General features: G+C 42.2%; 1 protein-coding gene across 1 annotated transcript in view; it reads right to left on the reverse strand.

Moving 5' to 3' along the window:
• Nucleotides 1–23007, reverse strand: part of T265_08776 (hypothetical protein) — a gene marked incomplete at both ends in the record, with an annotated part of 153407 nt that overhangs the window by 49999 nt on the left and 80401 nt on the right. Inside the window, one exon of the mRNA XM_009174668.1 lies at nucleotides 13937–14011. Coding sequence (XP_009172932.1) covers nucleotides 13937–14011 — 75 coding nt within the window. The remainder of the gene's footprint in view (nucleotides 1–13936; nucleotides 14012–23007) is intronic.

Below are 23007 nucleotides of genomic sequence, written 5' to 3' on the forward strand. Positions count from 1 at the left end.
TGCTGTTTTTCCTCACACGTGTTTCCCGGAACGGACCACACAGATTAACTGAATACTCCCGCTTTTCTGGGCTCCTTCCACTTTTTCAGCATTTCGTGCCCACCAGACTTCACGGTCGGCACGTGCGCTCACTTTTACTTCACATCTGATAATTCATCAGACCAAGTTATTTTCGAGACCGGAGGGGATATTTGTCTAAGATTTAAGTAGTGTCAATGTTCCATTCGATATCCAGTGTCCTAGCGGGTTTGGTAGCACCGAGCTATGGGCGGAAATCCCATCAGTGTACGAAAGGGTGGTGATCTCATTTTAACATGAATTCATATGTGACGATAGAGCAGTTGGAAAAGACTCCTGAGGATGATTCTGGTCAATTCGTCTAACATCCATAACTTACAGTTTCCCAGTTGCTAGGCGATTACTGAACTGATTAACATGTGATGGAAGTGGTTTGGTAGTCAGGCTAAGTAATAATGCCCGAAGCACTTCACTGTTCCACAGGCTACTGGACAGAGATACAGTGTTTGCTGCTACTTTTGACATTCGTAAATCACTGAAGCAAGCATACAGAGTTATACAAGCAGTTCCTTATTCAGCAGCATCATTTTAACGAGAAGACGCATCTCCTCATAGAGAGATGACATGGAACTCAATTTTTTTCATGAATTGTTTTATGAATCTTAAAGTATTTATTACCAAAACGCAATATACGGTGACTGGGGTGGGACCGGAATTAACAAGAATGGCCTTAACCACAACTATACAACGAACAGTAAAATAATAAACGATGTGCGGAAAATCGGTCGATGACAACAAACAGGACACCGAGCGAACCAGTATCCGAGGTCGGATTTCGACATTAATCATATCCATAGCTTATTTGACAGTAGCGACACTAGTGAATTTACGGATTGATGAAGCGACAGTTTGATGACACACGACACGACACACGCGGAAGCCAATTTCAAAAGTACAAATACAACCATCACCATGGATAAGAGTGAATTATCCCGCAAACTTTAACCGTCGACGCGTACTATGGGTAAGATAGTTTGCATTATACAGTCATTGATAGCGATTCTAGCAATCTATTTGCCATAACCACACGCAGGCGTAGGTGCTACCGGGAGAAATAAACTCTGTGTTCTCGGTCCTACTCTAGCCACAGTTTACATCAGCAACGTCTCCAAGGTCATTTGCACCGAATAATTTTTAAACTCCAAGGATCTTGACTTGTGGGTAACGGATACTACGGATACCGGCGTTGAAATAATTCAATGAGCAATAAATGTACTCGACCTGCTCAGTAGGACTTGTAAATAAACTTCAGCAACTATTGTTTCTCTCACAATATGGAGTACTAAATTCGACGTAGGTTTTTTGGGAGCGCATCTGGAGTAAAGGTATCACCTTGATGGTTGCATCGCATATGAAGGCGTGCGTGAAATCACCAAGAAAGTAGCGGTTGCCATCAGAATGCTTAGAGCGATAAAATATCCCTTTGTCTCGTTTTCTGCTAACATGTTTTGCCCAGTCTTCACTGACTACATTACTTCCAGTATTGTTGTTCCTTCTTGCAGTCCTCGGGAAAAAAGCTCAGCTAGCGGCGGAAGAAATCTGCAATGACGACAAGTTAGATGTCATGTGAACAGCGTCACACCAACGTAGAATGCCGTGGTCGCTGGAGAAAACTAATGAGAGAGTGCAGGCTTCTGAGACAGGATTTGAATAAAGCAGTTTGAACAAAGTCCATTGAACTAGGTGCACTTCAAACAACCTCAGATAAAACGTCAAAGAATGAAAAAGATCGTAGGAATAGGTGAATAATCTATATGGAAATTAACTCTACTTGATCACCATGAAAGAAATTTTTCCTGGAAACACCATTGTTTCTACTAGAAGATATCCTGTAAAACCTCTCCGTGAACTCGGCAGTGCCCATCCGTGTAGTCACTTTGTGGAATGGCTGTCTCTGCGACTGAACCGGAGATAAATTCAATCGGCTTGCGAGTGACTTTGTTCAGGTAGGATAGCCAGTGAAAATTGGTCTAACGTAGATCTTGGCTGCCTTTGAATCTTCCGGTACCAACCCCAACACTATTTAAGGTCCTCTTAAGACAATGAAGGCAATTCACTGATACTGTCCTCCAGATGACGCCTCATTAAAATGACAGATTTTCAGGAGTAGTTGCCACTTTGAGAAAGTCTTTTTTCACTCCAAACATGAACACTTTTAGAGCCGCCATTTTTTCAAATTTAGAAAATTTTACCCGACCTCTCATAAGACGTATCACTTAACGCTTTCCTGAAACTTCCTCTCGCGCGCATTGGAATGACCTTTTTGTTGCAAAACTAAGGTAATCATCAGTTGCGGAAAATTTTTCTGTAAATTTAACCATCGCTATTGGCACGCGACCAGTGCCAGGGACTTCATGATATTCTGTATCAAACGGACTTTTCTTTCTCTTCGATGTCTGTTCTCTTGCACAAGCGAACAGAAATGGCCTTGTTTGCTGTGACGCAGAAGAGACAAAAATAGTTTTGCATATGGATCCAAGTGCTTGCAACACAAACGGAGGGACGAGGTTCCCGGACGAAATTCTAAATTGTGGTCCAGTGCCCACGAATCGAACACTCCATCATCTAGGCTCCCAAAAACCCAAAAGCATGGGGATGAGCAGGACTAGGCAATTTATGCACCAAATCCACCAATACGTTCATTAGTGAGGAGTGTGTCATGTGTAAATCGACGCTTTGCTTCTCAGTCATGGAGGCAAATTTTTCAACTTGCCTTTAACGGAGTCTTCAAAGAGGCTTTTCTCTAATGAACCATGGAAAAGCACACCATTCTGCTGAATCTCGGTTTTATAGGCAAACTACCATATTAGCTGTGGTTTGCTTCATATGCTGTTATGTCTTTCAAGCAAAACTTCCGCCTTTGACTCCCACGATTAAAGTCTCTCGTTTAAATATCAGTAGAGTTCGGAACATGGTTTCGGGGAGGCTCAGTCCCATTTAAAACATCATATACTGAATGTGGCTGTGATCCCAGGAGTCATCTGATTTGACGTGGTGACCTCTATTAACTTTCTTAACGTTAAGTTTACACAGGGCACTTAAGAAGATAAGGAGAAGACAAATGTTTTGGCATGGAATTTCCACCGTTGCACATCCAGAGATCCATATAAAAAGAGATTTTGGCTCATGAAACATGACACTACTGTCTTCTGTTGATCAGACGTACTCCGATATCTTCCACTATAAGCTCTGTTTCTTATGAGTAAATTCTTGCTCTGTTGCCTGACTTTGATTCAATCTCCCGCAATGGAATTAAATCACAAGATATGGGTAGCCAGTCCCTTCTGTCATACTGCTCTTACTGAGAGATTGATGTAATTTACGGCTGGTGACAAACACACAATATTTATAATCCACCTTAACGACAGAAATAGTCACTAAGTGCCCTAACTACGTAAAAATAACAGACATACCTGTCAATTAAGTGAATATCAAATATCTGGATTCCATACTTGGTGTGAGGCCAAGGTTTGCATCACAGACTGATGATAACTGTCTTAAACATCCAAACACAGTGGAAACGTTGCAGTGTTACTCATCTTTCACACGGAATTTCCTCCTTAGAAGGCGCGGTTTATTTCCATAACTGTTTTGTTGTATCAGGGAAATTTATGACAGATACGGATATATATATATATATATATATGTCCTTCTGAAGACAGACTAAGTGCGTTCTATCTTATTCTTGAGGGTGGGACTTCGGAGGAGATGACGGACGGAAACAGGATGTGAACAATCTGCCAATTCGTAGACTGTTCCAACTACGTATCAACATCTAGGCCGAACAGATTACCTAGCTCCGCAGTATCTGTCGAGAGATACGTGACAGTGAACGAGATAACAATAGAGCGTCCCAGTCAATGTTTGACGAACTGCTAGTATGTGCTTCGTTAAAATTTCTTGCTGAGAGAACGCTAGTTCTATGGTGATTGTTTTTTCTACTCTCCTTGCCGCATTTACGAATGATAGAGGTCCGTCAATATCAGATGGCTATTTTTCTGCCTACTCATTAGACTACTGGAGAAATGGATCCATTGTAAAACATGGAAGAATCTAGACTCATTAAGAAAGCCCGATAGCAACTGCACTATAAGGTGACCGAAAATTTCCAAGTACCGGAAGGGAAAGCCCCAACATTTTTACCTACCACTTGTTAAGGTAACCATTTGATCAACTGCTGTTTTATGCGCCCTGCTTTTTGAACGAGCGTAACAACGAAGACAGGCTTATTCCCGGGAGAGCGGGTGTAGTTCTGATTCGGCCATTCCCCAAAAATAAACACTCAAACATCTGCTCCATGGGCCAAAACTTTGAGGTAGAAAAATCACTACTAAACGAGATACTGCTAACAGTCATAATGATTAACTACACGTTCCGTAAACAACTGTTTCGAGCTGGGAATATCTTGTATTTTCAGCCCACCAATCCCCGAAAGGTGAAGACAAACAAACCAAGCTTATCATGATAAAATCTGCTGAAGATTGTTGTATTAATCACGCATACATCTCTCATCACATTTGTTTGTATTAATAGAATTACCTGCCCCGGTTCGCCATTTGCTACTTGCCTTTCTGCTCTCCGTTTGATCCATTGTACGGGAAGAAGAATAACGCTCTCACTAGGGAATCTATAAAAACGGCCCACATTGATCGCATTTTATTCTCGCTGGGCTGGAGTCCAAGTGACTCAGCAAAACAGCAAATGCAGACGGGTTTAACAGTTCCGAGGTTGGGCCTCTATTACCTAATAGTTGATTGGGTTGGTTTGGCAATCAGGACAGCCAAATGGGAGATTTCGTCCTGCAGCTAATGTCAGTTTACACTGATGAGCCGAAGAAAATGTACAAACAAACACTCGATGACGAGTATTCGACCTGCAGTGTGATCAGCATAGAATTAGACCGAATCTGGTGTCACTCATTTTTCAATCAGCCAAGCCATTTAACCTCGAATCGCTTTGTTCTAAAATGACTGTATTTTCTATGCAGGTAGGCTGTGAGGAGAAAAATCTTCATTGTGGCTGCCAGAAGCCGTCATATCATATCACATGAACCACAAACCTGAGAGCGAAATATTTAGCATAAACACAATTTACTCCTTTGATACCCAATCTCCAGTGGCTGCTTGCTTGTAATCATGCTGTCAATACTGCGGTAAGTTGAGATCCGTCTTCGGTGTTAATGTAGGCGGTGACTAAACCATACTTAGTGATTCTGGTTACAGCAGTCATAAGGCCAGCATACGCGACTGAACTAAAAACTACGGAAAGGGTGATTTATTATGTGAAGAGAGAAAAATACATTGTACGACAGTCTGTGATCGACCTTGTTGACCAGTGCATCGAAGTCATGTTTGTGAGCAGACAGATATCACTTTCGAGTAAGATGAAATTATGAGCTTTGGGTTCAATGGTCACACAGTCGAATGAGGTGCTTTATTTTTCTTTCGTGTCAAGTGAGCCCTCCATCGTATTACGTATCCAGCTGCGGCATCAGCTTTCTTCTCAAACAAATGTGTGGTATTCCCAAGCTGAGCGACCGCATAACATTCATGCTGTGAATAGTTCCAGTGGGAAAATTGGACTGGAACAACATTCTAAAATTTCCTATACTTTTTATAGCCTCAGTCAATGATCTTTGTTTTGGCATCACATCAATTGCGTCATCCTCTGACTGACAGCAATCTTCTACACCCAGTGATCGAAGCCACAACTGTAGTGGCGTAGAACTGCTGATGTGACGAAAAAATGATCACGCTACGACTGTCGCCACTCCGAGGCAGCGTGCGATGCACACGTGCACTCCTCAGTGTTAAAATAAATCATATGAAATGACTACGCGCGAAAGAAGGGTTGTGAAACAAAGGCCAGCATAAACAGGTCACATGGATGGAGTAACGTAGAGCGAACGTCGGTGAGGGCACGGCAAATTCAAAACTCATTATATTGTCTTAAATTCAACTTTTATTGTTTCTCTCGCATTTTACATGATGAACACTTGTCGCTTAGGTTGTCAGTGCGTGCAGTCCTCAATAGCTGCTCGGCGATTAGTGAATCTTTTCAAGGAGCCTGGACTAGGATGAGCTACGAAGGAACCCGTTCTGTTGGGCTGGTTGGATTTGGTAGTTATCCCGTTAATGAGTAAACCAAACGGCAGCTCGGATGTGAACCGTATCTAGGTCAGATTGATGTCTCTCTGCCAGAAGAGTGTTTCAGCAAAACAGAATAGTGGTTTAATCCTATCAGCCTGTAGGAACACGTGGCGACAAAATTAAAGGCCATATGTAGCCAGTCTCAAGCACAGCCATACTATTTCTTCTAAGACAAACATCGTGGAAGTAGAAATGTTTAAACGAAACCTCAGATCTCTTCATCAGGCTTGTACCTGACTGACGATGAAGTCTCAAAACTAACGTCCCAAAAGTGTGCTACGGCTACCGAGTGGAGTACAGGAAGAGGAAATCCCACTCATTTCCCTGGGAGCCTCCTTAAATATGTCGCAGACATGTACATATATACATATATATGGCTTGAATATTATTCTGGTAGATTGATAGGCATCCAGGTTTGAAGCGTACATATACGCACAGCCTGTTAACAACTCTATTCCTAATTTTGTTATTGTGTTACGTGAAGAAGTTTGCTCAGCCCTCAGAATGTTAGGTTTGGTTCGCAATGAACTTGGTCTTTCTGCTCCGTTTCTCCATCATTTTTATTTTCAGAATACCGGATGCCACAAAGGTATGGGACAAGATCAGCAAAGCGCTCAATGGGATTTATGCTGAGATACCTTGTTGTTGGACTCCAAATGTACATTAGCCAGCGCAATTTAACCAAGTGAATATCAATACAGCACCTGGTTCCTCCTCAACCAGCCAAAGCTGTAGTTTTATTTAGCCAACCTTTTAATACAAAACGATGCAAACACGTTTTCTGTCCACTGCAACCCGGATGCTGTGTTGATTTCCTGGTCGGTACACCAAGTTGTCAGGTAGGTCAGGCTCGTGGGATAAAGTGTGATTTTCCAAAGATGGATTGAAATATGATTTGTCTGAATAGGGCTTTATGCAAACACTTTTCTGTCCACTGCAACCCGGATGCTGTGTTGATTTCCTGGTCGGTACACCAAGTTGTCAGGTAGGTCAGGCTCGTGGGATAAAGTGTGATTTTCCAAAGATGGATTGAAATATGATTTGTCTGAATAGGGCTTTCGAATTTTTGGGTACATTTGTAATATTTTAAATTATGGATTCAGTTGCTCACTGAAGACTGAGAGAGGTCATATATTCGCCGTTTTCAGTGTATATATTTAGGCATTACATTTGGAGTACAGCGCCATCCAATAATCATCCATTTCGTGTCATCCACACTAGATATCGAGACATTAAATTTGGACACACCAAATAGATGCAAATGGCACGAGAAACGTATAACTCACGCTTTCCCGTAGGTACCGTTGGAAAAGTATGCTTCCTCATCCTGTTCTTCCTCAACCCGAGTTTTCCGGTGGCTCACTAAGTATTCCAAAACATTCAAACTCTCCTCTCAACACAAAATGTCCCACAATAGACTATAGGGTGACATTGTGATGCTGAATTTGCTGCGTAGAGTTTGGAAAAATGCATCTCATTGGCTTGCTGTAGTTCAGCGTAACAAGTGGTTGCTTCAAGTAGATGCGAGTGACCCACTTGATTTTCAAGGCCATTGTGGAACTTGCTCGACTAGGTTATCAGAATGTACACGGATAAACAGCGACAGATTAACCCAACACTCGCGCGCTCACTCTCGACGTTGCACATCATAAGAAAAGCACAGCCGAGAGAACTTTTAAACTTTACGTACTCACACAAATCGATCGGCTTCATAGAGCAGCGGGCCAAGTGACAAATATGGATCTATAAGGATAACGAACACTGTTGAAAAGTTAAATCCAACATCACCAGGACAAGTCCTGTTTCAGACCGTCTGACATGCGATGTAAACTAATACTTTATTATTGACGACGCCGAGCGAAGTCACACAGGCCTACGAAATCGTCACAATTTGAACCATACATCTCGATCTAAAAGTGGTATTGTCAGTGAATTTGCCGGTCGGAGTCGTATTGGAGAGTTGCGATCCGCATGAGCAGGTTATCGACTAATGTTGGCAGTCTATTACATATAACGAACTAGTCAACCGTACATACATATTTTAAAAGCTTTCAGATTTTTTATCCACAAAATGGTTTCACCACTGTCGAACTGCTGAAGTTCTTGCTTCAGTTACATTTCAGAACGTTCTGTTAGAGCACTTCATCCACACACAAGTGCAGATGGCGAACGAACGAAATGAAGATCAAAAAATATTATTTCGGCACACTAGCAAATTTGGGATGTAGAGACGTGAGTTTCGAATATAGTCTGCACGAGACAAGTCTGTTTGTTTGGCATTAGGGATCCAAAATCGTCTACGATACTTGAACCCGCATAAAGCTCCTTATAACGCAAATGTGGAGAATAATGCGAACGTGGAGATAACAACGAACGGTTCTGAAACGAAACACGAAGTAAATCAAAGTTCCTTCCCACCAGATAGTAAAAACTAATGTAACAGATTGAAATGTTTGCTAGAAATTTGGCTTCCAGCTTTGACAGACCAAGGGCGTCGGTCTAGTGAATTTAGACATGCCCCGAAACCTTTGTCGGCAGTTTAGCTTACAGGAAAAGTTATAACAAGGCGAATTGCTTAATTCTTTTTTGGTATTCCGACGATCAGTAAGTTCTTTCCTCGATCGCTCGCAAAACTAAATTGACAACTTTTGGAAGCTACAGGACGGAAGTGAGAATTTCGTGTTTCTAGAAATCTTCATCGGCAGTATATTCGTTCAAACGCTCCTCCGTTATCATTTTTTCCTGATTTTTCCCCATCCATTTTTTAGAATGCAAAATGAATGCTTTCTGAAATTTAATCGCGCCCGCTGTCTTGCGACTAAAACACTGCGCAAAAATCAAAGTCATGAACCCTTTTGGTCAGTACAAATATTTTTGCAGCTCTTTGTGTTTGGATGAAATGTAACTGCATTTTTCATGAAGCTAACTTGCGAGTTTCTGCTGAAATTTAAGGTCAGGCGCCGTCTGAATGTGATCATCATTTGACCGTTTGATACAGCGTAGAAAATGCAATTTACTCAACGACTAATTGTGTAAAAATCACTTTCCGAGGAATCCTTACAACCTGTTAGGTTTTCCTATCGGATAGTGGTTTACATATGAAGCATGAATGAGTCTGTGTTGTCCGGAACATTTAGGGGAAGGAAACGATATCTTTGTATATAGCTTTCTTTAGACGGTTTAGCTACACAATCGCTTCCGGTAACTGTATAATCTATCTCTGCACTGTGCAACACACTGGCTACTTGGAATTCTATATAGACTTGTGTTTGCGTGGACAACCGACTGCTGAGATTATGTTGGCTCAAAGCCAGTTGTGGCAACAACACGTTTCAGAATTTCTGGCAGTTTTTTCCGACGGTGATTTTCACTCATACTAATCTGTTATATATTGTCCCAAATGGTATAAAAGGATCCTCCTGTACCCTGTTACAACGTGGATAACAATTCAATGAGTTGTCTGAAAACGTCTGCTTTAGTTATTGATCCAGTTCTGCAAATGTTTGTACGTGGTACGCTTTACAATTTGAGCGACTATATTTCGGGTAAGAGGTTTATCAAGAGACAATCTGATGTGTATCGCAAAGATACAATTTTACTGTCCACGGTATTCGTAAGTCATGATAACGACGGGAAACAGCTCAGTTGACATCTCGGATACCTAGATGTATAACTACCATAGTGGTGACGTGTCCGTTAGAAATTATTCGAAACTTCGACATCTGCTTGAGGATATTCACCCTGCTCATCGAAAATAGAAGGGCGCTGTATTTACGAACCGGGGGTCAGTTTATCTTCCTGACTTCACTTGAATGAACACATTCTCAAAGTTTTATTCGACGACCCGACCTTCGTAATTCAGAGTGATAAGATCAGTATCCAGGGTATTTTAGCTTCGAACCGGTGGCTAAGAACCGTGAACTCTTCAAAATTCAGCCTTGATGAGCAACAAAATTCGTTAGCTTCTTGTCAAGGACACTGCTATCCGCCTTATCAGCCGCGCGTGATATATGCATGAAAAACTGCAAGGTGAACAGTTTACTAGTCTTAAGGCAAGTGAATAGCCGATAGAGTGAGGGGCATAGATTCTTCTACGTACCGAAGTGGCTCGTCAAATGGAACAAATTGAATTTACAGGGAATTGCAACCATATACCATACATGTCTGTTAGAACAAAGTATCGCACAGACAGTGAACGTGTCTTAAATTTTACAATAAACATTTTTGTTTGAGTTGCTATAGAACGTTTTATTTGGTATCCATTCAATATTCTGCAATCTGTAATGTAGTCACTAAAATGACTATATGAGAAAAGCGTATTTTGAACTTTTTAATGTAGGATTTCGGATATCACGGGAACCATAAAATCTGTTCCTGTGCCCGTTGTTTGTATAAGGTTAACCTGGATCCGTATTGTGCACGCAGCACAATCCGCACGCAGCTATAATCCCGGTTAAGAAATGACGGGTAAAGAAAATCAAAACTCGAACATGAGTCTGTCAATTCAATGACCGTTCACCTTGCTCAATTTTCTGACATTCAAGATCAGGTCAGTTAGGTTACATGTGCTGAAGTGAATCAGCAAGCGTTACGGGTTTCATGTGAGAGCTAGGGGGCAGCGAATACGAGGCATTGACAGATCTTTCAAGGCATCTGGAATTTGATCAAATTTAGTTTGCTTAGAGTAAGCAAATACATCTTTATTTATTCACGGAACAAATATGAAGTGGAAACCCCGATATTCTGCCCTCCCTCGAAGTACCATTAAACTAGTTCTTATTAAGCGTATGGAGAGAAGATGTATGCAAATATGTGTGGGTTTGTCTTTTCTAGAGTAGCACATTGCCAATGACCGCCCAATGTGAGATAAACTTCCTTTATAGCAGCCTCGTACTTGCACACTCAAACGACAGAATGACTGTATCGATCAAACAAAAAAGACCATTTGCGTCACCAGAACCCTGTGCGGACCCTGACATTGCGTAACATGATTGTCGTGACGACATATGCTTGAGGGCTTTTCCATCTGCAGTAACTCCGTTGGTAGATAAGTCTATCTTTAATACTGTGCTTTCCACTAGATCGGAAATCAGTTGAAACTGGCTGCAAGCAACCGGTAACATCTCAGGAGATACCCTTGCGGCATAATTTATGACATTCTATCTCAATAAACACAGATGTGACGAAATCACCAAAGTAAGAGAATGGAGTTCCAGTCATGGGTGGGGTACGTGAAAGGGCAAGTTAGCAGGTGATAAATTCAACTAGTCTGAGTACCTTTGACTATACTGTTCACCCATCGACCTGCCAACATTCTCAATGGATTTACTAACTTCCACGAAAAGTGCCTCACCTTTGATAACATCATATTATGAAGGAATCTTCTGGTCCCTTAAGTGCTCGGTTAGTTGATCAGACATTCTGATTACCAGCAAACTTTTAGATTTCACGGATAAGTTGGCAAACATTCAGACACAGAATCAAACGATTTGGCTCTAAGTAGCCAGTCGCATAAGCTCTTAAATGGACGCAAAGCTCCAAGTCATGAATATTAAACCTCCAACCTGGTTATGAATACTAAGATGGGGGAGTGATAACAAGTGAACGTGTGGCCAGCAACTCATGAAAAATACTAACATCAAGAAAAACCATGGATGATACTGATATATTATGCCGACACCCATAACGAAATCAATTTAGCAGCCACAAATCAGCCTTTCGTTTGTTTACCAAAATATCGATAGGGTGAATTGAGACCGATTGTTTGAAAATCTGCGGCCTAGTGCAAAGTTATTCTGATTAACACTTGCTTGACCGTGATGTGTTTTTCCAATTGACAGTCGGCTTTGCTCGTCTTTGTTCCGAACCACGAGAGGACAGAAATGACCGGGAGTTAACAGTACCTTTACTTTTTAGTCAATCATTCACGTTAGACATATAGTTATGGATTTAGGACAAGGTAACAACCATGGAAAAGCTCGTGAAAGCGTTCACTAACGGGGAGCAGGAATCCGAGATTAGTGGCAAGATAGACATGTGCTTCGAGTTCATAACATTGGTACACACCAAACTAACTGTCTCGGTTGGTCAACATTGCCCAGCTGAAGATCATCGTGCAAATGTTTGGTCGGGTAACAGAAAACTGAATCAATTTTTGCAACCAAAAGAAATGAACTGCGATCCCTAGAGATTTTTTATTGATTATACTGGGTTCTGAGCTGTAGGCTCACAGCTATATGGTTGCTTGTCTCATCAGGCACATCAGGTATTTCAGTATGTGCTCAAGCATTATTTGAAATAGACGGTGATCTATTCTCCCAGTGCAAGTGTGCCATCAACCGAATATGATCTAACAGAGGAAATGCCCTGCAGAAGGTCCTCTCGAGTTAAGCTGACTTGAGGTGTCCGACTGACTGGTTCAATTTTAGTTTTGTGACGGATAAGTTACGGTTCAGATTGGCCCCTGGTGCTTGTAAGCGTACAGTTAATTTTAAATGATAATATCGGTAAGAATTATTTCTTTCATCGGTGGCCAATGGTTCTCATGGGGTACCGGTACCTGTCTGAAGGTTGCATGCTTTACTTAGATTCATTTAAAGAACTCTTCTTATTTGAGCAGTGCCCCTTGTCATGAAGAGACGAGCCTGATTTCAGCAATGGAGCAAGACTTGTAAAGTGAACGTATTGGACACCACATTTGTCTGCAGCGGATGATGAGGGTCATTATTGACCAAATGTCTTTTGGTCAGAATAACTAAGGGTATCAGATTATCTTCGTGGGATAATGATAGTTATATATATATATATTGAAATTGAGGCGTCTACCACTAGCAAACATGGGCATACTATCAACATTATGCTTGCAAGTTTCGGCGCCTACACCACGTAAATCGTCCATTATCAGGTAGACGCTGCTGATTGTAGTGCCTGCCAATGGTGACCCTGTCAGCCTGACGGTTCAGACGAACATTTTCCGTACATAGAAGAACGGAATTTCGGTAAAGTAGGCGCAACGGGTATTGGAAGGTTTTGGTTGGCCACTTTAACCTTATGTAACCGTCTCGTTCGTAATGAGTGCTTCAGAATCACCAGAAGGCACTCGCCCACACTCTACCTGGCAAAACTCAGAAGGGAATGTTGAATTCGTTCGTACCTGGATGGCCGAGTGCTGTCGTAAACTACCTCAAAACAAACAAGCACAAACATGAAATCAGTCACTAAAAACCTTTGGTTCATCGACTACGGTTGCAGCCTGATAAAATGCTGACATCCCCTCATCACTGAATGTCATCACTATGTGCAACGTTTAAAAAGACCGAAGGCTCTCAGCAATTCATTGATCTGTCTATCAAAGCCGTTGCGGTGAAGTCAGAATGAATTTGGAGCAATCCTGACGCCGCCAGTTTTTTTTAGGATTAACGTTAAGAAAAGGTAGAATATTTTGAATTTGTTGATTTTATTTTACTTGATTTCGGAGAAGTAACCCCAAGACCAGTATCCAAAAGACAAGTGACACTCATGACCTAAACAGTCGTTTCGAATAATGCCTCGGCTTTCCGGTGCTTTTCACTAAAAAGGGATAACATCGCAATCCGGCATTGATGGTATTTCACGGAGAGCACCCAAAAAGGTACGTCTTTTCAGTACACCACGTCGGAAAGCTTGTATGAAAAGTGTGAAAACTGAACGCTGGGAAACTGAAAACTCACGTCTTTTGTTTTGTTTCTTCTCATCAGTTTTCACAGTGGCAGTGACTGAGTCTGATCGATCATTCTTTCCACAGGCTGTGGATGAGTGTGAAAAAGATTCTGTTTGAAGGTCGTTTATGAGCAGTCACATTGGATGTCAAATTTCTTGCATTCTCATGAATAGCTACACAATTACGTTTGGGCTGATCGATACCGAGGGAGGAGAAAATTCCCAAATGGCTAGGTAGATTTTATAATAAGTCAAGATCACCTGTGCACGGATATTACTAAGAAAAATCAGAGCGGAAATTCCCCAAGAGTTTAGGTATACTTAGGGCTCTGCGTGTTTCTTACAGTTCGTCACCGATCAACACTGATGGACCTCAGGTAATCCTACGGTCGATGGTGCTTCAAAAACTCAGGGAGCATATAGGCTCACAGATTGCGGCTCAAGTTGAACTAGTTAAGTTACTGATGTCAGTACAAATACACGATGACGAAATCGTTTCAAAACACATTTTAGCCAAGAAGTCAATCTTCCAGCGCATGCTGTTCATTAAATTTCCAGTATTACCTTTGATTGGCACCTCATCCGGTTCCTAAACCTTCGCATTCCACCATGTTTCCCTACTTGTACCCACATTGTAGATTTATGGATTATGCAGTGCAAATTCCTGCACATATATGGTGAACTCGGTATACAAATGATTACCCTGACTATAAATAGTGTGAAGTTCAATGGAGGACACGACTGATGTCAAATGAATCCACTTAGGAGCAACGAATTTACCGTCCAATGACCCAAAGCATACCTTATTAGGCCTTTAAACATGTTCCGTGAGCTGTTTTGTAAGGGAAATTTTAGGATAGTGATAATAGCAGTAGTTCAACATGAATATCAGTGACATCGGTAGGTGCCAATGACCGTTGACTGCAGCCATCAGAAATATCTTATCGGATGGCAGTTCGTACGAAAGTATCTGTTCCAACACCGTTTAAGCCATTTGTGGAAAATGTGAAAATACGGGCAGTAATACAAGTAACGACTATGTGGCAATGAGCTGTGCGCATTGTCGCATGGATCCAGAATGGCTAAGTGCTTCAGTCGGTTGACCAAGTGACATTGAATTTTACCATTAGAAATGGAAATAACTTCACAATTCATGCTTTCTTTTCAGCATCAGTATTAATTTTTGTCATTACGAGCTTTAAGTTGATGGTGCAATAACATGATGACGAAGATGATATAGTTTAATCTATAGTTTGATCTCCGCCAAGACGTAATGTCAGTTTCGTTATCTTCATCGAAGTTTGGAATGCCTGCATTGAAATAGCAAGTGGGAAAAAACCGCTGGCAACTACAATTATGATTTCATCACATAATTTCCTCAATGAGTTACTCCTTCAGAGCCCAACATCTTGAACAGTGATTGCAATGCCAAAGCCTAGAACTGAAAGCATGTCAAGAGGATACCAAAACGCAGCATGAAGCTGTCTTGCCTACTGTGATAAACGTCAAAATCTGTTATGGTTATACAGCTTCTTGTACTAAGAAGTGTACATAAAAATTGTGTTTCGGCTTATCAGTAGGCATGTTACGTAAATTATGTTGAAGTGAAGTCGTACATCATGCCAAAGTGACTTTATGCATTTCCAGATGTCAATCCCGTCATATACACCCGTTTTGGGTGTAGAAATCAGGTAAATTTTGATCTGTTCGCCAAGGTCGGTAATTTGCTTTCGAAGATCTCAACACCTATACCAGGCATACTGTTGGTGGGCGAAAAGAAGTGGGTATTTCACGCATAATTTCTTGCGGTTATATAGCTACTAAAAGATTATTTAATATTTATCGACGTCCTTGGATCATTCACGGAAAGCTCTATTGCATTTTGATTGGTCCGTCGATGATCAATGTTGTTTTGTCGTTAGCATTCCTTTCATTTGATTGCTTGTATGCAGCAGATTGACACTGCTTGTGGTTTAGAGGTGTGCCTGTGGGGGCTATGCTTTTTATATACTTCCTATGGAACGATATGACCACTCGCTTTGATTGATTAGGCGGATGTTTGACTATGTTGACTGGTTTATTGGGTGGTTCTCTAAATTGTCAACATGCATATTACTCTTGATCTCGGCTTCCCCATTTGCATTTGGCGATTTTCTTTCTGTCGTTTCCGTGGACTAGCGATCACCACTGGTCCATATGTTTTGCGGTTGGGTTGATCACCTTTAAAATGTGCGATTATGTTTATAGTCTTCTTCTTGATGTGCGCTGTTAATTGAGTGGATTTCTATACCTCTGTTTACGGAATTTGTACCAAAGTTATCCGATCCACGGAACATTCTTCCCAGTAGTATAGTTCCTCACACCAAGATATCTAGATTCTACATATTTTTTACCTAAAAACGATAAATCCACTACAAAGGCCGATACAAGATGCAGATCAATCACATATACGACAGGCGCACTAATTACACCAAATCAGATAATCTCTCACTGATACATTTTTCCTGGGGTAATGCGAGCCCAACACAGATGTGGGGACAACTCCCCGATAGTAAGAGTAAGTTGAAATACCCTGTGGGCGTATTGTCAGTGAAGTGGTGAAGTATTCCGGGCATTAGCTTGTCGAGGCCTGTGGACGAATCGCCCATTAAACGGATCTTACGGCCGACTTCCTCTCCTGCAACTGGCTCAGTGAGTCTCCAATCTGATGTTACTACTGAGTGACGTGGCCGGTTATCCATATGTTTTGAAGCTGAGCGCAGCTGTTTCCAACACTGCTCACTGTTTGAAGGTAGGCCACACTTATCTGCGTATACATCTAAATCCGACTTCACTGGACCAACTGAGTCCGATCTCAGTGTCATCCGGCCTGTGGAGAATCGCCCATTAAACGGATCTTACGGCCGACTTCCTCTCCTGCAACTGGCTCAGTGAGTCTCCAATCTGATGTTACTACTGAGTGACGTGGCCGGTTATCCATATGTTTTGAAGCTGAGCGCAGCTGTTTCCAACACTGCTCACTGTTTGAAGGTAGGCCACACTTATCTGCGTATACATCTAAATCCGACTTCACTGGACCAACTGAGTCCGATCTCAGTGTCATCCAATGCTTTCACAAGGTTATTGCTGATCACCGGTGCCGTAGACTGCAACTGCCGTCACTCCGGTTCGCATTTTTTCATCAAGATAGTGGTTTAGAAGCTACTTTGCTATTACATGCCCTCTTTCGTCACTCTTCAGTGACTGCTTCTAACGTCAGAATGGTTTTTGGTGAAATCTCGAAAGCGTTTGATTCGGCTCCGCATAACACAATCGTCAAATCCGCCGAGGTGTTTGGAGCACCGTCACCTCTAGTCCACTACATCACACGCTATGAGCATGCTGTAGCAGTGTTCCTCAGTTCCGATGTTCGCAGCGGCATCCACAGCGGCATGAGTTAACGAGTTTCACTCTCTCCATTATTGTCGATCAAAGATAAGATTCCTGGATTGTTGATGCCGCAACTACGATACCAGTTCCATGACACTCTAGTGGATGCTTTTGCCTTTGCTGATGACTGGATTGTGCGTGCAGAAAGCCACACTCACCATAAAGAGAAGTTTGAAGCTGCTGCGGTCAAGTTCGGAAGGAAGATAAACGCCGAAAGAGTTATGGTGAAATGTGGGGCAGGAAACATTGGGTGACGGCATTCTCAGTCGAGCCATTTTGCTTCGCTGAGGAACTCATCACTCCGATAGATATCGTGGCATACTTTGGGATTTCTTTTACTTCCAATGAGAAAGGAGTCTTCAGTCATCGAAAGCAGCTGCTAAATCTGCTCAGTAAGGTGAACGGTGCCCCGTTGAGGTTGCACTAAAATGGATACCAAGGCTGATATATTCTCTCGTGCTCGGCCAAGCCCACCGAAACACGCCCAAACGGTTGGACAGTTACATCAGGTAATTAAGTCGTGAATGATTACGTCTACGGAAGGATATCCCGATCAGCCACATTCACCCTGTTAAACGACATGAAGAACTTGGTATCCCAAGCTTGAGCTCAACAATCTCGACCCAGCGGATAGTGCGTGTGGAAAATCTTCTTTCTGCACAGTGCCGAGTACTACGCAATGTTGTCAACGATTCCTCATTCGGCAAGATTGCTATGGATCCCAGCCTTCCGATCCGAGTTCATGGTGCATGCGTGAACACTAAGAAAAAGCTGGTGGTGGCTTGGGACGATCGTCTGCACAATAGCTTTGACGGTCGCTGCTCACGAGAGTATGTCGGTTCACCTTATTCAAATCGATGGCTTGTAGTTCCAGAACGAGGGTTTCCTCAAATATTTATACCCGGTATCCTGCTCCGATGCAACCTGCGTAAGGTGAGTGTTACAAGCGCGCAGCATGGTCATAGTAGCCAGCCGATCTTCCGTTGTAGAAACTGTGGCCAACTGGAGAGCTTGGTGCATATTTTTCAGTCATTCCGGATCAGGAATGATACTAGATGTGCTCGTCATACCTGGATTGCGAGAGAATTCGCCGTCATCTGGGATACACCGAGCAGTTCAGATCACCCGCACAGTGCCACTACGCAATGTTGTCAACGATTCCTCATTCGGCAAGATTGCTATGGATCCCAGCCTTCCGATCCGAGTTCATGGTGCATGCGTGAACACTAAGAAAAAGCTGGTGGTGGCTTGGGACGATCGTCTGCACAATAGCTTTGACGGTCGCTGCTCACGAGAGTATGTCGGTTCACCTTATTCAAATCGATGGCTTGTAGTTCCAGAACGAGGGTTTCCTCAAATATTTATACCCGGTATCCTGCTCCGATGCAACCTGCGTAAGGTGAGTGTTACAAGCGCGCAGCATGGTCATAGTAGCCAGCCGATCTTCCGTTGTAGAAACTGTGGCCAACTGGAGAGCTTGGTGCATATTTTTCAGTCATTCCGGATCAGGAATGATACTAGATGTGCTCGTCATACCTGGATTGCGAGAGAATTCGCCGTCATCTGGGATACACCGAGCAGTTCAGATCACCCAGTTCGACCTCCTTCATTGGGCTTGACGTAATCGCTGTTAGGGATCGCCGAGCAAATGCGATAGATGTAAGCACAATCCCAGATTGTCGCAGAGTGACTGTATGGAATGAGAAGAAGCAGAAGTATGGTGCTGATGAATGTTCCTTTGTCGAAATGTCAGCCCTGCGTTCAATCGGATGTGATGCCGACTTTTTGGTCCACCAGCCAAGGGTCGTTTCTTATCAAAGGATCTACTTTCCCCAACAAGCCAAGTCTGTTATTGAACTGGGAGTTTCTACGTCAGTGACTTGTGCTTGCTTGCCATTGTGAGCTGTCTGCGTATTTACGACACTTTTTGTGCGGTACATGGCGTTGAGTGACCATTCTTGCCATTGAATCTCACACCAGTATGACGGACACTTTGTGCCTGATGTACGAGTCTTGCCTGTGCTAGCGCTCGCCGCGCCCTAAAGAGCATTCAGCATTGTTTGTCCTTTCTTCGGTTGTTGGTGTTTGCACGCGTGTTTCCATACTAAACATCCTTACGTCGGAATTCATCTTGGCTAACTGGAGCTGCTGTGGTTAGACTTTGAATGAACTGCTCCCCTATATTTTTGTAATCCACTACTCATAAGGTTACTGAAAAACCCTCAACAGCCCACGACCGGTTTCGCCGTTATCGGGGCTCATCAGGTAGGCGCGGTCCCCGAGTTTCCGTCAAACTTGTGTTCTACTTGAAACCACATTGCACGGAATTAGCGAAATAAACTCATTTGCAAAACATTAAAACCGAGAGATTCAGCTGGGTTCTAGGTGAGTCTCACACAAAACCAAATTAGTTTGCAAATGAGTGTATTTCGCCCGAATCGCTCATCTCGTTTATCCAATGATCTCTCATAACCATTACAATATTCATCGCCTGCATTTACTTTTTATCTGGACCTACTGTGTTTAGTCGTCCCAGGATAAGTGGACCGCAGCAGACACAGGGTACTTACCAAAACGCAAGCCCAGGCCTCATAGCCTAAAGGAATCATATCCCTATTTAAATAGTTCAGCCAGACAAAGACCCACTTCCAAGTGTTCCGAGGAGTGTAGTTTTATTCCGTAGACTGAAGAACTCTTCCAACAATTTGAACGTACAACAAGAGAATCCATTTGTCTATGTGTGGCAAAGTGACTTTCAAAAGGAATGAGTTAAATCCGAATACACCCAAGCTGTTTATCTAACTATCCTCTGAATCACTCTCCAAAACGGCAAATTATGAAGTGGCGGTCAACTTCAACTTTACAAAAATATTGTTAATAGCTCTTACTGAATTCATAGTGACTGGAAAGTTTGCGAATTGTTCCTTTATTTTGGGAGCTCTAAAGTGTGTATGGAGCCGACTGCGGACTGTGGTGAATGTAGCTCCGGAGAGCTAGTTTGGTTAACAGGCACCGTTTGCTTTTAGATTCTGGAGTGTGTCTTGTGGCGAAGGTCACATGAGCTGAGGTAACAGACCTTGAGTAAGTAAACTCGGATTACTGTACGCTGGTTCATCGTTCCATTCATGTCCGTTTGGAAGCTTAACTGCGTTGTATCGTAGCTACGTAGACTGTCGGGCTCGAAAGATGTATTGATCGGATTAAAATGGACTGGTAGGACTTGAATACACTGCCTCTTTACCTCTCAGATGAAGCAAATTGCCAATGTCCCAACTTTCATTTAGCGGGTGCTCATGAATGACAAACTAGAAGACTGAGACATTGTCCGAGATTATAGATATTCTTACTGTACTCCCGCTTTACCTACCCGGTAATAGAGATTGTCAAGGTACCTACATCATCTGTCAGAAGCACACACAGACTACTCAAATGAGTACGTGCTGCATTGTCATATATCTATTTACTATTCGCTGTCCACCTTCTAACCCTCATACCGAAAATATAGACAAACATATGTCGTATTATTTGACACAGAAGTAATCCGCTACATACACCTCATTCTGAACTCAGTCGACAAATTCTATCCCTGTTGTGCTAACTGACGAATCGCAAGTGAAGCACATGGTAAGCTGGCTCTGAATGATGGAGTGGGGCACGTGGATTTGGCATCCACGAAAGCAAAACGTGCAATAGTCTTTAGTTCAGTTTTCGAATGAAGCTAATATCCGGATACATATTTCTAAACACTACAAAAACGTTCAGCATGGTTTCAGGTACCCTCCAATAGTGAAAGGCTTTTATGAGTGTATGGTGAGTGTAGTTGGAAAATAAACATTCGCAAAATGTTTATTTTTCGGGAATTTTTAGCTGACAAGCTGTGCGGAAAATAGCAACGGACTGCAGAAAATAAAATAACCATATGAATTATGTACTTTAAACTGGTTAAAAAACTAATTACGCCATTTTATGAACGAACACTCAGAAAATTAAAAATGTTAGGTAGGCTTCGCAACTTTTATGCTCTAATCTTCATTGCTATGTCCAAACACTTGACCCCGTTTTAAGAGTCCGTAGACGAATTTCTTTTTTTGCGAATGAAATAATAGTTGGCACCAGTATGTCACCGGCCGTGAGTCTGTGCAGTCGGTCTCCATCGCTGTTGAAAATAACGCGGTCTCTAAACGATCTGTTTGGAATTCAGTTTCATTAAAATGGCCGAAACTAGAAACTATAAGTAGTGGAACTCCATAGCTGCGTCATTAATCTCCTTGGAATACCTGAATATTCAACGAATAGTTTGTACTAAATGATTGACCACTCAGCAAAGGTTGCAAAACCGATTGATGCAGACTTTTCCACAGTACGTGATAGGCAGGACAAATTTAGTGGAATTTTTGTGTGATTATGAGGCCTCAGTTAGGGACCTACCACCCTTAAGTCATGAAACAATGGTGTAATAATAACTCAAAGTTCTGCAGAGGACAATGACCATCATCATTTATCACTCACAGTGTACAAAAGGAGCCTCGCTCCCAATTTCGGTTAAAATACTAGCATCTTTATGAAGCATTGATTAATAGCAAAGCTAACGAACATTGTGCTCACAGCCACTTCTCGATTATCACTTAGGGATGAGTAGGAGTGAAATACATATGACTGATCACATTGAAAGCCATAGCCAAATATAGGGTTTGATTAGCAGCATAAAACATTTACCCTATTACTACAACTAGTGAGAACAAATAGTTCTGCACAGTACCGAGACAGGAACACTTCGCTGTCTCTCACACCCAGAATTCTTTATTCGCCTGAAACAACGTAAGAGAACACTTCCCCATAGAAAGACTGGCCCATCGACCCCACACAGAGCCCTAGTAAACCTCGCCCTCCACAACAGTTATGAGCATTACCTCCACACGTGTATCAGCACAGTTCTGCGCATTTAATACCAGAAAGAACTTTGGTGTTTTCCAGAACCTGAACAGTCCTAAAAACGTGATGGGACTTGGAAGTTGTCAAAACAGGTAGTTCAAAGGTAAATGAGTGGTGAAACTAAATGCAGCTTGAGTAATGGGGAAATGTTGAATTCACTGGAGTGCCAGTTGTTCCAACAACATCATTTATATATGTCAAATACTCAGAGCTGACAGATTTCGAACCAGCTTCATCACGCGTATCACTCTGTCCACCTTCTGTTTACTTCGATTTTGCATTTGAAATCTAAGGTATCTATTCTTGCTTCAAAACCAATAATAATAACCTTCCTAAACACGTTATTTCTGGTTATCTTTTTATGGTGGCTGGATTTGCTATTTTGGACCACTTAGACATTACGGCAAATTCTTTTCGATGAGCCCGATGAAGTAAACCACAGCCGGATTCATCGTCATAACGGTCTCAGTCAATAACACACCGCTTCTACAACTGTATCCCGAAAATTGCCAAAAACGGTTGATTCTCAACAGAATTTCGGGCACTGTTATTTAAGCGCCGTCAAACTCTAAATTTTTTATGGTATCTTACACTAAGGACCCTACGAAAATTTATGTGAAGTGCATAACAAACCGATCAACAATTTTGTACATCTCGGACAAACCACTTTAGAAGACGGTGTTACCCATCAACAAGTTCCGCACGTGGCAAGCCTTGTTGC

The sequence above is a fragment of the Opisthorchis viverrini genome (assembly GCF_000715545.1).
Source record: "Opisthorchis viverrini unplaced genomic scaffold opera_v5_234, whole genome shotgun sequence".
NCBI classification, from domain to species: Eukaryota; Metazoa; Platyhelminthes; class Trematoda; order Opisthorchiida; family Opisthorchiidae; genus Opisthorchis; species Opisthorchis viverrini.